The sequence below is a fragment of the Mustela nivalis genome (genome assembly GCF_964662115.1).
Source record: "Mustela nivalis genome assembly, chromosome: 9".
Lineage (NCBI taxonomy): Eukaryota > Metazoa > Chordata > Mammalia > Carnivora > Mustelidae > Mustela > Mustela nivalis.
Genome location: NC_139028.1, coordinates 16,033,307 through 16,051,234, shown reverse-complemented (window position 1 = coordinate 16,051,234; position 17,928 = coordinate 16,033,307). Strand labels below are relative to the sequence as shown.

The 17,928-nt window shown below is 47.4% G+C and overlaps 1 protein-coding gene across 5 annotated transcripts in view; it reads right to left on the bottom strand.

Annotated features, from left to right (window-relative positions):
* SIK2 (salt inducible kinase 2) overlaps window positions 1-17,928 on the bottom strand; it is a 127,528-nt gene that overhangs the window by 4,861 nt on the left and 104,739 nt on the right. For all 5 annotated transcript variants that reach the window (XM_082684288.1, XM_082684286.1, XM_082684289.1 and 2 more), the window contains exons 8-12: window positions 16,752-16,904; window positions 10,001-10,165; window positions 1,900-2,128; window positions 1,164-1,448; window positions 857-1,020 (exon numbers count right to left, since the gene is read on the bottom strand). In XM_082684288.1, the coding sequence (XP_082540414.1) occupies window positions 857-1,020; window positions 1,164-1,448; window positions 1,900-2,128; window positions 10,001-10,165; window positions 16,752-16,904 (996 nt within the window). The remainder of the gene's footprint in view (window positions 1-856; window positions 1,021-1,163; window positions 1,449-1,899; window positions 2,129-10,000; window positions 10,166-16,751; window positions 16,905-17,928) is intronic.

Sequence of the window (17,928 nt, the reverse complement as noted above, 5' to 3'; positions counted from 1 at the left end):
CATGTGGGAAAAAGTTTCAATTCTTCGTTTAAGCATCTTCGTAAATGTCCAAGAGGAACTCCCAACTCTAAGACGTAAGACTCAAAGCTTTTCACATAACTAGTCGGCTGAGGGTTAATCACTTTGTAGTGAACGATTACCTAGTCGGTACTGTGGCAAAGGCTCTTGATGTCACCAGGAGACCCTGACCTTCATGTGGGCATCAAATGCTAGAATTTCCGTGATGCACTGAAAATAGGTTCAAAATAAAATGTGTTGGATAAGAGCAGTATTTTGGGGATCATTTTTAGCATAACTACTTCACTTATGTAATGAAGTGGTAAGCTTTGCATTTCTATCACTATCTGTGTGTATGTGCTGGGGGAGGGGAGTTCAGTGACACGAACAGAAGTCATTCATATAAAATCTGCCCTAGCGGGACGCCTGGGTGACTCAGTTGGTTGGACGACTGCCTTTGGCTCAGGTCATGATCCCGGAGTCCTGGGATCGGTTCCCGCATCGGGCTCCCAGCTCCATGGGGAGTCTACTTCTCCCTCTGACCTTCTCCTCACTCATGCTCTCTCTCGCTGTCTCTCTCTCAAATAAATAAATAAAATCTTAAAAAAAAAAAAAAATTCTGCCCTAGCACCAACCACAGCTGGAGAGCATCTACACCTCCTCATGGTAGTAATCACCAGGGACCAGTGTGGACAGGGCTAACCTGTCCGTGGCAGTGACAAGGAAAGCTTTCAGGCTGTGAGCGCTCCAAAATGAACTGTGTGCTCTGGGACTCCAGTCGGTCCTCAAAGTGATAGGACACTCCTTCGGGACGAGGCCATGCCTCACACTCAGAGCCCCCATGGAAGGGAGCATGCACCTGGGGGCAGCTGGCAGCGAGGTCCTGGAGCTGAGGGGCAGCAGGTGCCAGGTCCGGGTCTGCCTCTGGTCCGAGCTGTTCGTAGAGCAGCTGCACTTTGTTCAGTTCTAGGATTCCTTTGGTTCTGGCCAGATTCTGAAGATGTTGTCTAAATGCCACAATTCCTGAAGCAGAGAACAATGACCAAACAATTTAAATGCACAAGGTCTTCCAGTGACCAGAGGCATGAAACCAACATGGCCACAACCCCCCCTCAAGCCCTACAGCCAGAGAGTGTTAGGAGCCCCAGGAGAGAGTGGCCGGTCACCTTGGGTAAGGGAGGTATCCGACGCCCTGCGGCCCTCTCTGAAGCTCACTGGTGACCTGTTGTGGGCCTCTCGCTTCTGGGAGCTCAAAGCCTGCATGGCTGGGTTGGCAGGTCTCAGGCTGATGAAGGGAGACGTCATGCGTGGGGAGGGCGGATTGGCTAACATGATGTCCTTAAGGGAAGGGTTGTCCTCCAGAAAGTTCAGGTCCCTCTGAACAGACCCCATATCATACTCTGAGTCCACACTGTCAAGGGAGGGGTTGTCACTCATGGAGAAAATTTTCCCTTTAAGAGAAAAGAACAAAACGAAAACAAACCAAAAGGTCAGACCAACAGCAGACAGCAGCTCCTCTGAGCATGGGATACAGGACAGAACCGGTCTGAGTCTGCAAAGCTACGGCATCCGTAATCTCCAGTCTCCCACCAAAACACCTTTCCAGAAACTTCTTACATGTCCATTTAATCAGTTCAGTGGGGTAAACCCCCCCAAACCTGTGCCCTTAAGATCTCAGCCAGAGTCCTTGCTGGATCGCACGGCACTCCGATGGTCTCGGCGGCTGGGGGAGCCAGCCCAGGGATGCCTCGTTATCCTCTTCGGTGGCCACTGAGCAGACTTGAGCCTAGAGCCTCCGAACGTGGGCCAGGAAGGCGTAAGACGTAGGCGGCATTCTAAGCAGGGGTGTCCTGTTTCTTGGAGACTGGGGCAGGAGTGTGTGTTGTGCAGACGCAGTCCTACCTGAACCGGGCACCACGAGCATCTGATTGGTGACTTCTGACAGAGTGTGCCGCCTCTGCCCGCTGCGTGTGGACTGGAATGCATCAAAGGCCTGGCTGGGGTCTTCCTCAGCCTCTCCCTCAGTCTCCAGCCCTTCATCGATGGAGGTCTCCATCATGTTGCTGGGCAACGACTGGCACCCCTTCCTCACTAGCACGGGCGGCACGGGGTCCAGCAGACAGCCATTTACCTGAATGTCACAGTGAGAGGAAATCATCAGTGGCTGCTCCTCTGAGATGTTAAAAAAAACCCACACAGGAAAAAATGTCAAGACTTGTGGTGAAGTAGAAATTAAGTAAAATGTTAAAAATGTACATATCTGTTACTGATGACAACATGTAGATTGGGCGTTAAGGCAAGTCAGCTGCAGCTCTCAGAGACAGGGGCCCTTTATGACCCAAACTGGCACTGCCTCCCACGTTTCTCTGAGTCATCATTATTATAATAAACAATTTTTTTTAGTGGTTTCCAGATGAATAGGGACATATTAGCTTGAGGCCTACCAGTTATTATGATTATTATTTTTAAATAAGGGAAACGATGAGGGGGATGGAGGAGATAAAAAAATAAAAAAAACTGCATGGCTAAGAAGAAAGAGTGGCCACTAGCATTCTTCTAATTTTTCACCACAAAACATTCTGGAAGGTTCCAGACATACTTTTATGTTCATAATTTAAGTACCTGCCCATTTGATTTAGTCTTTAATTGGTTCTCTCTGCCTGGGGAATGGAAAAAGAAATCTTTAAAGACAGACTGATACCACAAAAAGGAGTGAAGAAAAAAATTGAAATGGCAAAGAGCCAAAGTCTTCCATTATAGAATAACAAATGACTCACAGCCCCAAAATTCCAGCAGAGGTTAATGAGCACCAGCGCACTGAACTCTCCCTCCTCCAGCAACACACATGGTATCTACAGCTCCTACCCCACGGGGTGAGCTCAGCGCAGCTCCCGGGCGAGCAGGAACTCTGCCCTCTGCGGCTGCCAACCCAACCACCTCACGCGGGCACAGCCGGCGGACAAAGGGGAGCTGTGGCCGCGAGGTCTGGCTGCCAAGAGCCCCAGCGACGAGGCAGTTCTTTACTTCATGACCGAAACTGCCCCCCCACCACCACGCCCCCGCCCCGGAAATCAATCCGTTTTCTCCCGGGAATAGCTGCCCAGGGCCAGCCAGTCGCAGGACATGGGTTCTCAGTGCTGCTCTCACCTGCGGTGTGCCAGGTAGAGCTACTGCTTCTTTCAGAAGCACCAGAAGCTCATGGATGTGAGAGGTGACGTGGGACACCCCAGTGCCAGACACAGAACAAACTTGCCTCTTATGGCAACCAATCTGAAGGCACTGCGAGGCCCTTTATTTGGAGAGGGAGACTGTGGGTGACTCAGAGCTTTGTCTGCTTGGGGGAGGGGACGGCTAGTCCAGAAAAACTCCTGCGGCGGCAGCCACTACTTGGACAAGGTGGCTCATGCATGACAGGGTTTTAAAGCGACAAGTGCCCATTTAACAGGAAGCGTGGCCAATGCTTTCTTTCTACACGAAGACTGACCTTCCCCACCTGGCACCAGAAACAAAAACAGATCTGGCCAGTGACTTTCAGGCTCCCATTGGCCCTCCCCTAGGTAGGTGTCCCCTGTCTGGACACTCAATAGTTGTAGGAAAGAATGGCTCTTGGGGAACTTCGATTTGTACATATAGGTTCCTTAACTCTCTACTAACAGTTTTCCGAGAAACACCAAGGAGGATTTAGAAATGAGTAAAGCAACAGAGAAAAAGACTGGTATTGAGTAAGTATCCACTAAGCATCTTTACACCTTTTTTTTTTTCTTTTTAAGAAGATGTTATTTGAGAGCAAGAGAGCGAGAGAGCACAAGCAGGGGGGGGGGGGGCAGAGGCAGGCTCCCCGCTGAGCAGGAAGCCCTATGCGGGGCTCGATCCCAGCACTCTGGGATCATGACCTGAGCCGAAGGCACATGCGTAACGGCCTGAGCCCCGGCGCCGCGCGCCGTTCCACTTCTGTGGCCTGTTAGACTTGTACCAGCTATTTCTCACAGCACGGCCTTGCAACCAGGTTATTTTTTCCTAATAGAGGATAGTCCTCTTTTTTGGAGCACTCAGAGGACCTTGCAGTCCCCCTAAATTTACATTCTTAAATTCTCTGCGTATAAATTAGCTCCTTCCTCTAGACTACAACAGGGAATGATGTCTTTCATTTAAAAACATTTGCTCAATTCATTTTCATTCTGGGAAACAATGATCTGGTTTTGGTTTTTCAGATGCTGTTTGATGATGATTAAATCAGAAAGCACCGTGGGGGGCCCTCACTCATACATAGTTAATAGGTGTGAACACCATCAGCTGTAAGTTCATTTCCTGAAACAGGTGACAGTCACACCACCCTTGCCTGCCAATTTATCCAGGGTCTTGATAGAACAAATTCAGCCCTAGGATTTCATGACTGATACTGGGCTGATCTACCTATATGACCTAAGATACTAGCAGTGAGACTTTTGCTCTAGGACATACTCTAGGCTGACTGTAAATTACAGGGCCTCAAGATCCATGGGTGAAATGGACATTTTACAACATAATGTTTTTGTCTTTAAAGCTCAAATGATCACTTTTTTAAGAGTGTGTGAGCGTGGAGTGGGGGTGGGGGGTGGGGTGGGCAGAGAGAGGGAGAGAGAATCCCAAGCAGACTCCTCGCGGAACATGGAGCTCAACACCGAGCTTGATCTCAGGACCCTGCAAGCATGACCTGAGCTGAAATCAGGAGTTTACGCTCAACCGAATGAGCCACCCAGGCGTCCCTTGATCGATCACTCCCAGTAAGAGACCTCAATTCAATAGACGATACACATGCGGAAATCAGACGCTGAGAAACTCTGTCATGATCTGATTAACACCGGAGTCCACCACGAAATACAAGATTCTAGCACAGAAGACTGGCAGACTGTTAAGGATCAAATACTTGTGTCTCAACCCCATCTCTCACCCCACCTCCTCTACCACCAAATTCGTATATGGAAACCCCAGTCCCCAGGGTGACTGTATCTGGAGAAGCAGCCTCCAAGGGGCAGTAGGTAAACCAGGATGACAAGGCCGGAGCCCTGCCCTGGTAGCATCAGTGTCCTTAGAAGAAAAGATACCAGGAAGCTCCCACATGAGCGGAGAGCAGATGCCAGGGGAGGAGGGAGGGAGAAGGCAGTCCTCCTCTACAAGGCAGGAGAATGTCCTCACCACAAATAAAATTGGTCACAACCTTCATCTCAATCTTCAATTTTTAGCTTCCAGAAATGTGAGGAAAGAGATTTCTGTGGCTTAGCCCCCCAGCCTATGGTATTGTGCTATGGTGACCTGAGCTGACGAAGACAGCAGACCAGGGACCGGTATCAGCCAGTGAACCTGGGGGCCGAGCGTGTCTTCCTTCCCGCGCATCCTCAGCGCCCGGCAGGCTGGCGCGTCCTGAGGTGGTGCGGGCTGAGCCTCAGCGCCACCCTTTCCCCGCAGACTGTTGAGTGTCTATAAAGCTCAGTTTCTCTCACGTGTACGGTGGCTGTTGGAGAACATTAACTAAAATACCGTATCCCTTACTCTTATTTCCTGACCAAAAAGAATGCTTTACAACAGTAACAATTTTAAAGGCAGGAAAATAAAATTACCCCATATTCTTTTAAAGCATTTTTTATCATCTTGAGGAAAATGAAAATAAACAGATAACCAGGTGAGAAAGAAAGAACTGGATAGTCCCAATTCTAGAAATTTATCCTGAGGAATTAATCAGGGCACAAAGATTTAAACACAAGGACATTTACCTGAGGCACATTTAAGGATACCAAAAAAATTTAAAGTACCTGATGGCCAAAAATAGTAATTAAATATGGGTTTATCTAATACAATGTATTAGGCTCTACTAACTTATACTTTCTGATTTCAAAATCTGGAAAAAGGTGCATGATGTTACATTATGTAAATGCAACATACAAAATTACATAGAATATTGTATAATTTTGGAGCGCCTGGGTGGCTCAGTAGGTTAAGCCTGTGCCTTTGGCTCAGGTCCTGAGACTGAGCCCCACATCGGGTTCTCTGCTTAGTGGGGAGCCTGCTTCCCCCTCTTCCTCTGCCTGCTTCTCTGCCTACTTGTGATCTCTGTCAAATATATAAATAAAATCTTAAAAAAAAAAGAATATAGCATAATTTTGTTTTAACAAGTCTACCTACTGACTGAGCTACTCTACACTCATCTACCCACCCATCTATAATCCTCTCTTAGGAACGTTTCGAATTATGCTTATATTTGGGTAGTGGGATTATGAATAATTTTTCCTTTATCCCTCTCTGAATTTTCCATGTGTGATTCTGACTGGTTTTATTTTTTCAATTGTAAATTAAAAAATTCAAATTCAGAAGTAAAAGTGTTAACTGTCTCCCTTTTACAAAGCCTTAGGGATACATCCTTTTCAGACCTACTCTTATTTTAGAGGAAACAGACCTGGAACACGTTTATTTTCCCAGCTCAGTTACCCAGCTATGAAAGAGCCTCGGAAATCCTCTTATTATAATTTCTAATACAATGTTAAAAGTGATTAAGATGGTGTGTGTGTGTGTATAAATGGCGTTCTTCCTACATCCAAAGAAAATGAAGACATTAACTCAGGAAGGTATCAGGGCTGCCAAAGCCAAGACATGGAAACAACATTAAGTGTCCACAAACAGATGAACAGATCTACAAGTTGTGCTATTTGTACACAACAGGAATATTACTCAGCCACGAAAAACCAAGGAAATCATACCATTTGCAACAACAGGGTTGGATCTGGAAGGCATTATGGTCCATGAAGTCAGTCAGGGCAAGACAGTACTCTATGATGTCACTTAGATGTGGAATTGAAAAAACCAGAAGAACGGCAGCATGCTCACAGAAGCATAGCAGACGTGTGGGCACCAGAGGCCGAGGACGGAGGGAGGGGGCAATGCAGGAAGGCGAGGCACAAGCCTCGGGTGGTAAGTAAGCGCCAGAGACGGGATGTGTGCCATGATGGCTACAGCTGATGCTGCGTCCAACACACAGGTCAGTTGTAAGACAATAAATCCTAAGAGTTCTCATCAAAAGGAATTTTTTTTCTTTTCTTCTCTCTTTATTGAATCTATGCGAGAAGATGGATGTTAGCTGAACCTGCGGCCGTGGTACGTGTGATCAAACCATCAGACTGTACACCCTGAACGTACACAATGATGCATGCCAATTACTTCTCAATGAAACTGGAAAGAAGCTGGTTACCCTCAAAGAAACCCTTAAAAGAGAAAGGCTGCCTCTGGAGGGTTTGTGCACCTGCCCCCTCAACATGGTCTGTCACGGGGTGGGGGGGTCTCAGTTCTGCTCAGAGTTGGGTAGTGGTCTCAGAAAGGTGGTAGTTTTTGGAGGAGCCCCAAGCCAATGTTTCAAGGCCAACTCCCTAAGGGATTTTACTGACGATTTTAAGGCTTCCGCAAGAAAAAGAGAGGTAAAATCTCTGTGATGCCAATACCTGTCACCAACTGGGGGTAGAAATGAACGAACAATACATTCATTTAGGAAGCATCTTGCAGGAGACAGAAGTGGGTGTCCCAGTAAATGCGAGTGAGGCCCTGTGAACCACAGAGCTGTGGCCCTGCAGCTCCGTGCGTGTGCATTTATTGACGGGTTCCCAAAGGGAGGTCCTAGGGAGAGAAGAGGGATCAGCATTTTCCCCGACATCAACGAAATAGTCCACAGCTAAGACCAGTGGATGTGAGTGGCCTGGCCGAGGGCCCGCGGAGCCCTGCCCTTGTAGGTGGCCGCATCCAGCGCGTTACTGCTGTTCCTACAAATGCAAATACTGCATCTAGCTCCTGCCTTTATCGTTCACAAAATCATTCATTTCCTGTCTGTTTCCTAGTTACGGTAACAATCACAAGCTTTAAAAATAGCTTGCCCTATATAATACAGCAGGCAGTGCCCAATCTGTATTTCAGGCCTGATGCCCTCACAGATAAGCTTACAGCAGAATGCATTTTAATTTTTTAAACAGATTTAGATCTTAAAAATAAATGAATTATGTTGTCCCAATTTATAGCTTCATTTCTAGGTGAGAATGTGAAAGTCAATGAGGTGACTGAACATCGTCTAGGCAGCCACAGGCAGAGAAAACAGACTGTCCGCGGGAAGTGGCCTCGTCCTTGGGGACATGGACATGAACTCACCGTCACCAACTCGGCCTGACACGTGACAGTGCAGACTGGCCTCAAGCTGCCTTGACTATGGTTTAGCTAAACACATTACCTAACCTGTGAATCAGCTCGACCTCCAGACATACTGGTATGAGTTCGGACTTTGTTTCTCTGGACGGAACAGTCGATCCGTTTGGCCGCACAATCTCACATCGGCCCCTCCCTCCCCGGCAGCTTCCCGCGCGCGAGCCCAGTGCAGGCCCTCGTCGTCTCCCCGCTGGGCACACTGCTCGAAGCCGCCACTGCCCCTGGCCCCATCCAACGCAGGCTATGGACCTTCCAGCTAATTTCTGAAGCACAACATGCATTTGGCGGCTTCCTTGACCAAAAACCTTCACTTGTTTCCTCCTACGCTGAAGAAGTCCCTGTGAAACCTTCTCCTGACAACCCTGGCACGCATCCTCCTGCCGCGGACGGCAGCCTGGAGGAAAAGCTGGTGCGCTCGGGCTTGCGGTTCAAAGCAGAGCTGCTCGTCTGCACTTCACCCAACCCCCCTCCATCTCCCCTCTTCCTCACACACACACGGGGCTACTGCTTTTGGACGGACTTAAGTTTCCCTGACATCTGCTTGCTCAGACTTTCCCTTCCACCAAAACGGCGTCCGCCCCTATTCTGCGCACCCCTCAATTCCCAGCTCTGACGGTTAACCCACACCTTCCTGATCAGACCAGCTAAGGGCATCTTCCCCTGCTTCCTCCCAGGCTTGTCGCACTTGGATTTACATTTCTTTAAGGGACTGATGATATTTGTCAATTTAGTCATCGCTTGGCCCTGTGCTCTAGTTCTCCTGTCTCCTCCGCTAGACTGTCACCTTGGAGGCAAAACTCATGTCTGAATTATCCTCTCATCACCTAAAGCAGCTAAAAAGACAGGAAGCCAATAATGAGTGTTTACAATACGCCGAGAATCTCACACACACGATCTCGACCCTCCCGAGAGGCTCACAGAGTTGGGTATTCTTGTTTTACAGAACACAGAGGTTCGAAGCAGTCACCCCACCCAAGTTCACAACTGGTGGAGGAACAGAGTCTACTCTGAACACACTCCAAGGTCTGCCCATTAACACAAGCCTCTGGACACCGCTTGAGGCTAAGTAGATAAAACATGGATGAATAAGCACCCCATACGTGAGAGAAGCTATCATCATCTATGTGCTACAAGCCAACTTCACGCAGGATACGAGGATAAACTTATCTCCATCACGTATACTCAAAAGGACGAAAACAAACAAAACACTGAACAGGGGCGCCTGGGTGGCTCAGTTGGTTAAGGGTCTGCCGTCAGCTCAGGTCATGATCCCAGGGTCCCTGCTTCTCCCTCTGCCCCTCCTCCTGCTTGTGCTTTCTCTCTCTCTCTCTAATAAATAAATAAAACCTTAAAATTAAATTGAACCAAACAAGACGGCCCCGTCACTTTGCAGCTGCAGCCCGCACGCAGATAAGAGGCAATGATAACATACAAAGCCCAACTTTGCACAAAAATTACTTTTGTTTTCAGAATAACAATTTTTTTTTAAATCCCACACCTAAGAGGGATCTAGAAACCTGAGGAGGGAAGGGACTGGTTAAGGAAAGGGAAAGAAGGATTTTGCAAAGTACACAGAAGGTCTAAAGAGTTATGCAACAGCCACAACGATAAGAGGACAGGAGAGCCAGGTTTGGCCTGGATGTTTTCCTCAGGTCTTCTGCACAAAAACAACACTCCTGAGTGACTTAAGGAAATGACAAAGGTCAACAAAGCCAAAGTACAACACTCGTGGACCAAAGCGAGGGCCCGGCCAACCAGCAAGCTCAGAGTCTTTCAAACACGTCCGTACCTTTGGCGTGTCGACACACTCTTCTTCCATAAATGCTGCTTCCGCCTGGCAGCCGGATGCTGGGAATGAAAAGGCCTCCACGTTGGACGCCTGTGGGAGGAGGGCGGACCGCATCAGCCGCACGCTGGGTGAGTGCACGGTCACCGGCAGCCCCACCGTCTGGGCCTGAAAATATGGCAAGAACAGTTTGGAAATGTTACTACTTTCCATACAAAAACACAAAATTGTTGGAGTAAAATAACTCTTCCTGGTAAACTAAAGAATAAGCCGTTATTTGTTAGAACCTCAGAAAAAAATTTGATAAAATATATATGTGGGACAGGTACCGATGTGAGGCAGTCTGTTCCTTCCTGTTCCGCAAGGAGGTGCCTGACTTTCACACACACAAGAAAGCTGGTTTCTGCAAAGAACCTAAGAATGCTGTTCAACAAACATATATTGTCTATATTCTTAAGTATATCACCGTGGAAAGATATAAAGAATAGAAAAGTTCCCATGTCTCAGAGCACAGAATGGAATCAGGGGTGCGCACACATCTAGACAGACAGACACACACACACTCTCTCTCACCTGGAACACAAAATGTACTGCACTTTGTTTTTCTGGTGGGGGGAGATGGGATGTATTTCCTGACAAGGGTATGTGTGCAGAGGAAGAAATGAAGTGGCAGAGAAGTGGCAGTTTCTTGGAGGTGACGAGGGTATCCTCCTTCCAAGGAGGTGCAGAAAACGAACATAGCCTGTTGGCCCAGCGGAAAGCGAGATACTTATTGCCGAGCAACTTATGTTTCTGAAGTGAACCTACTGGAGAAAGCTCCAGATGGTTTTAAGCCCATTTTCACGTCTCATTTGTTAACAATGCTAAGTAAACAAAAATTACAAACTCTTCTTTTAAAAAATCATAAAGGCGTGCCTGGGTGGCTCAGGTGGTTGGAGCATCTGACTATTGGTTTCGGCTTAGGTCATGATCTCGGGGTCGTGGGATCGAGCCTTAAGTCAGGCTCCGTGCTAAGTGGGGAGTCAGCTACCCTTCTGCCTCTTCCTCCACTCCCATTCCCTCTCAGTGTCAAATAAAAAAATCTTAAAAAATATAATTTTTTAAAATATTTTATTTATTTGACAGAGAGAGAGATCACAAGTAGGCAGAGAGGCAGGCAGAGGGGAAGCAGGCTCCCTGCGGAGCAGAGAGCCCGACGTGGGGCTCGATCCCAGGACCCTGGGACTATGACCTGAGCCAAAGACAGAGGCTTAACCCACTGAGCCACCCAGGCGTCCCTAAAAATATAATTTAAAAAACCATGTAACAGAATCTTTCTTGAGGACAACTGGAAAGGATTTGATGTTTTGGGGGGCAAAGATTGATTTTAAAGATGAAATTACTGGGTAATCCTTCCCTCCCATCTCTTCGGAGCTAGTAGAATAATTTATTAGATGTCTTTTGAACATAATGGACACTGTCAAACATCTCAGGGAACATACTAGTGTCTAAAAGATAGAGGAATGGCCTATTTTTTCCCTGCTCTAATGAAGGGACATAGGGTGGTGAGTTTTAAATTCAAACAAAAAGGAATGATATTGGTATGATTGTAGCTTCTCTCCTCCAGAGACCTGGTCTGAGTCTTGGCTCCAGCCCGAACTGTGTGAACTACCTAACCTCTCCGAGTCCCATTTTCTTTACCCAGAAAAGGGCACAATACCTATTTCACAGTGAAGTTAGGATTGCAAAAGGTAACATGAAAGGTCGTTCACTTAGTCATGTTAATTCTGCCCTTCTCCTTCCTTCTAAAGTCGTGAAAGGATCACAGGGATTAGTCTGCAAATGCATAATTCTGTTCTCAGTTATTGTCTAACGGTTCTCTGTTAAGATTTTGGGTGGATGGTTTTCGACAATGGGGGGTGCGTTAGAAATGTACCTTCTATTTGAATATACTTTGAATATATTTAGAATATACCTTATGTTTGGTGCAGTCCAACATTAACATCATTAGATGTGCTGTGTGAGACAAGGAATAAAGTAGCAATAGCCAAGTGTTGTATCATATGGATGGTAAAATCAGAAAAAAAAAAAGTACACTGTGAACAACACTGAGCATGATAAAGAAAAGGCTTTTCTTACATCATCATTCTTCACTCTTATTTCCTGGGCTACTTTTGAGGCTAAACAGCTCCTTTTTCCTTTCAAGTGTTAGTCATTTAATTTTAAGTCATTAATTTTTTAAGTCCTCATTAATTTTAAGTCATTAATTTTTTAAGTCCTCATGTCATAATGTAGAATGTAAAGTTTCCAATAAAGTATATTTCATGTGTTCTTCTTACCCTTATCATCAGCTTTTCAATCAAAGGATAGAGCTGAACTTTAATTTCTGGTTCCCAAATTTATTGGGCTGCTGCTCGTGTGCAAAATAATTTAAATTATTAGGGCAAAGCATTATTTAAAGATATTGCACTGGAAATGAGGTACTAACGTGATAACTAGGGTGAGCTGTTTCTTCTCCGTTTCTGCCCTCTATCAGCTGTGACTTTTAAATGGCAGGGTCATGCTATGCCAGACCAAGCGTAACACATTTTCCTTGACAAATTTCATGTCCAACCTGGGCTACAGCAACAACTTACTGTGAGCCTGCTATGGTGAGAGGAGGAACACATTCGATGGTGACAACCACTTCAGAGGAAACAGAATGATAGGTGGTTTTTTTGTTGTTGTTTTGGATTCTTGCAATCACTGAAGGGATTAAAGGAGTCTTTCTGGAACAAGGTAGGATGAAAATATTCAAATGGCCTGCTCTGCACTGGAGCGTGGACTAGAGAGTATGTCATTTTAATGCACAGATGGACGATTAACATCCCAAGGAAGCTGACCTCACTAGTTTCTTCAAGAGTGGCCATAGACCATGCTCACGTCCACACAATGGACACTGCCAAACATCTGAAGGACTATACTAGTGTCTAAAAGGCAGAGGAATGGCCTATTTTTTCCCCTGCTATGATCACTTGAAGGGACATACGGTGGTGAGTTTTAAATTCAAACAAAAAGGAACGATATTGGTATGATTGTAGCTTCTCTCCTCCACAGACCTGGGCGCGAGTCCTTTAATTAATTGTAATGACTTTTTAGACCATGCATTTATTGTCTGGAATCTGATTTTGCATTTGTCTTCTTCTGATTTTGCATTTTTTAGAATAACCGTTACGAAGAAAATACTGTTTTCTCCCATGGGAAAATCTTTACTGCTCCAATAGGAATGTGCTGGTTAGGGACAGAATTGTGTGCTGCCACACCCCTTCCATCTGTGTGTTAAAGCCCTAACCCCCAGTGCAACTGTATTTGGACAGAGAGCCTTTCAGGAGGTAATAAGGAAATACGAAGTCCTAAGGGTGGGCTCCCAATCTGACAGGACTAGTGTCCCGCTAAGAAGGGGTGAGACACCAGACATCTCTCTCTCTGCATGTGCAGAGGAAAGGCTATGTGAGGGCACACTGAGTAGGCAGCTGAGAGTTCTCACCAGAAGTTCATCTTGCTGGCACCTTGACCTTGGACTTCCAGTGTCCAGAACTGTGGGAAAATAACCTTTTAAGGTTTAAGCACCATCCCCAAGGCTGTGGTACCTTGGGGCCAACCACACAATGCTTCTTCTTACAGCTGTAGAGGGCAGGCTCTGGTCAGTAGTTCCAGAGCAGCTGGGATGACCGCTCACCCCGGTCCGCCTGCAGCCGTAGAAACCGGCGGTGGAAGGGCTAGCAGCTGGGGTTCGTGAGAGCAGGCATAACACGTATTTCTTCTAAACAGTTGTCTGCAGTCAACTAGAGGTAATACTTCTTACATAGCATATGGCAAACAGAAGTACTCGGAATCATTCTGAGACAGGGCTCTCACCGTCTTCTCGATAGTAATAATGGTCCTTTCTCACTGGGACCATCCGTCCTGGAAAATGGACGCAGCAGCGGCAGGGAGACTGAGCCTGGCACAGAAGCACTCCATCTGCTGAGCTAAGCTCCTGCAGTAAGTTGCCGGATTTTATCTCTGTAGCAAACTTATGAAGGGGGCATCGCTAGGCATCGCTATTTCCCTTTTATATTTAAGGACACTGAGCGACAGAGGCTGGCCGGCCAGTCGCTCAGCTCAGTTTGGAACCCAAGGTCTGCGTGATTCCACAGCTCATGTGATCTTTGCACGGGATCACGCTACCTCCCCAATTTCCTACGGCTCTACCAACTAATGCGGGCTCTGCACTGTTCAAGCCAACAGCAGAACAAAGAACTAAAGCGAGAAGGTGCTACTCAGCTTGAAGCGGAGAGAAAGCCATTTCTCTGCAGGTTCAACCACACCCAAGTGTGGACTCTCAGGGGAGGGGCGCCTTCTCCAGTCCCAGGGCTGCTCCCAAGCACCCGGAGGCTCTCTAGACAAGTCTGCGAAGGGACCTGAAGACTCTACTTGAATGAGACACATTTTTAAGTCCCAGTAAGGAGCTTTCTATGACAACTTAGGTCAATATGTAACAGGAGAAGAATTCATGTGGTGGTTGGTAATAAAACAGATTATCAAACACAGGAAGACATGTTATACCTCTGAACTCTCAGCCGAATTTCACATAATTTGAGCTCTCCCAGGGAATCTGCTTCCCGCTTAGAGAAGAAAGGCAATCATGTGCAGTAATGTGCACGAGCCCGGGGTTGATCATGTATGTAACCCCATATCCCTGCTTGCGTAATATGAACAAGAATAAAGACAACTGGGAGGGAAAGCCCGTGAGCACTGGGGGCTTTCTTGCTTCTTGTCCTTCTGCCTGGCACCGTTTTCCAGAGGGAAGGGGTATCACTGCATCTCACTTTCACTAACCCAACCGAGGAGTTCTCATTTTATCCCCTCCTCTCTTGAAAGCAATACGATTGATCACTGAAGGACTCCAACTGCTCCGAGACACTCTAATCCAAAGACCTGAACTTTCTCCATGCGTTGCTCACGTTAGTGTCAATATTCACATTGTTTCATACGTTAAAGTGTGTGTAACAGTGTATACCATTTGCTTAATGCCAATGCAAAATTCTAGTAACGCCTATAAACTTTATAAAACTGCCAAACACAAAATACAAAAAGTCAGAACTTCTCTGCTCTTCCTTGCCCTTGACACAAAGTAAGCACTCACAAAAGTGGAGGAAGTCCTAATGGATTGTACGAATGAACCACATGCCTCTTCTCAACCTCTACATAGATGATTTTCCGACTCCCTTTGGCCTCAGCCCCCGTCCTGGGATCCAGATCTATTCTTCGTTTCAAGTAACCAAGTCAGCACCACCACTTACTCTCCCAGCCTCGGGCCCGGGAACAGAGTCATCTCTAAGTCACTGCTGTCCCTTCCTCCCCAACGTTTCCATCTTACTTTATAGAACTGACAAGTGTGGGCACATTCTAAGTGTTGCACAGTTATCAACTAATTCAAACATTAGAACGTTCTTCAATTTCCCCCATTTTATAGTTTGGGAAACTGAGGCACAGAAAGGCCTGAAGGAACTTCCCGAAGGTCAGGCAGCAGGCAAGGGCTGAATCGAGGCTGGCTCCGGAGCACTTGTGTTGAGCAGTGAGTTGCGCTGCCTCCGCCAGCCACCGCTGGGTACATCCGGAGTCCGCCCGAGGTGACCCTGCGCTCACCCCTCCATTCTGCACCCGCCAGCACCGCGTTACCCAAGCTCCTCACTGCTTTCCCCTACGCTCTTCTCTTCCCTGTCCTGATGTCACAGAGGAGTCCGCGTAAAGCCTGGGTATGACTGTATCATATCCATCTCCAGTCGTTCTGTGGTATTTCCTGAACTGTACGTCAACTCCCTCCCTTGGCATCCGAAGCCCTTCATGGCACGGCTTCAGCTCCCCATGCCAACTTCTTCGTTTCCCTGTGCGCTTCAGGTCAGCTCCCTACGCCTGCCCACTGAGTGCTTCTGCTGCCTACACACAATGCCTTCAACTCCTGCCTCTCCCCAGCAGAGGCCTACACATCCCTGAAGATCTGAGCTCCGTCAGAAATGCCAACTCTCCCACGAAGCCTCTCCTAGGCGCATGTGTCGCCCTCCCGTTTGCCCGCGCTGGTTCTCCCACATTTACCTTTCTCTGTTTGGAATGGTGGTTATTTATGTGATGTCTTACTTTGCTTTTACACTGTCACGTCTCTGATCTCTGAGAGCCATGTCCGAGTTTTATGCAGCCCATCCGTTATCATGCCTAAGAACAGAAGCTTGCATAGGCTAAATCTCAGTAAAAATTTGTTAAGTGGAATCGAGTGTACAGGCCAGTTATATTGATTCTCACCATCAGTCAATGATTAAAGATGAGAAAACTCTTTTTCTAAAGGAAAAAAAAACTGTTTGAAATAAGATTAATCCTTAGAAACAGGAAGATGCAGGGACACCTGGGTGGCTCAGTTGGTTAAGGTCATGATTTCAGGATCTCGGGATCGAGTCCCACATTGGGCTCCCTGCTCAGCGGGGAGTCTGCCTCTCCCTCTCCCTCTGCCTCCTCTGCCCCCTGCTCATGCTCGTGTTCTGTCTCTCTCTCTGTAGAATAGAGAAATAAAATCTTAAGAAAGAAAAGAAATAGGAAGATGCTAAAACATTTGAGGATCTAGGAAGTGACGGGTAGAAACCTTACAGAAGAACCGCTTGTAGATGAGATCCTAACCCTTTGTTGTACGACAAGATGAAGAATGTGTCAAACCTGGGAACAGGCACCTGCAAGATGAGACCACGGGCTAATGCGGCGTTACCTTGGCAACGGTCTGTTCAGCCACGGTGCTGGGCCGCCGTTGGCGGGCGTCGAGTCTCTGCTCCACGGGAAAACTGCTCCGGTGTGATTTCAGGCGCTCCACCAACAAGTAATAAATGGCAGCAAAGTGGTTGTAGCTCTTGTTCTGCAAAGACTGAAAGAGAAAGCAAGTGCCGAAGGCGGAGAAGCGTAAGGACCAGTGTGGTGAGCTACAGCTTTCTGAAAAAGCAGGAGAAATCATGTGTTCCTGAAGACAGAGTAGTGAACGAAGTGTGTCTAGAATGAAAGCTGTTCCAGAATTCAGGAGGAAGACAGACAGTTCTGAGTTTCCAGAACTGACTACACGAAGGCTGAGGCCTCTAAGTGACTGGCCCTTTCACAGTAACAGGCTGTACTTGCTTTTCTGCGTGCAGGAAAAATGCCACCGCTGTCTCGGGTCACAAGTTCCCAGAGCTGCCACACGGTCCCATCCCTGAGCTGTGACTACGGGGTACGGTCGCTTACAACCCGGGCCCACAAGCTCGAATTCCCTAACTTCAACACAAGTCCCAACTGTTGCAAACTCTGCAGTGAATGATTAAAGTCTTTGGGGAAATTTCTGGTGTTCTTTTGGGCTGGAGGGTAACACTGGGAGGCTGGATGGAGAGACGCCGTGTCTCCGTTCTTAGGTAATTTTTTCCTCTTGTTTTTGTGGTCCCACCCTCCTGAAGCCTTGAAAATAAAGTTGCTTCCCAATTTTTCACATCCCTCGCTGGCCAGCTTTCCCAGGGTCCCAGCAGAATGCAGGAACAGCTGCTCCCTGGCTTCTAATCCCACCCAACTGTCCGCAAGGCTGCCCCGCAGGGCGCCCCAGGTTCAGAGCACGCCAGGCAGGAAGCAGGGCCCGTAGGCTGCCCTCCCAGCTGCGTCCTAGATCTGCTTCGTGGCGGGGACAGAAAGGCCGCTGAGCACGGGACGAGCTGAGCAGGGGAGCCAGCCTGGCTTCATCGCCGCAGCACGGCTTGGAGCACTTGAAGTTCACAAGAGGCATTTTGTATTCTTTCGCGTTATGCTCCATGAGAGCACTGCTGTGGAGGTAATAAATGTGTTTCTCCTAGGAATACGTTAACTACTTAATGGACAGAAATAAAAGTGAGGGGGAGTTTCCCAGGCTCACAGCCCTCTCCTTTCTACGACCC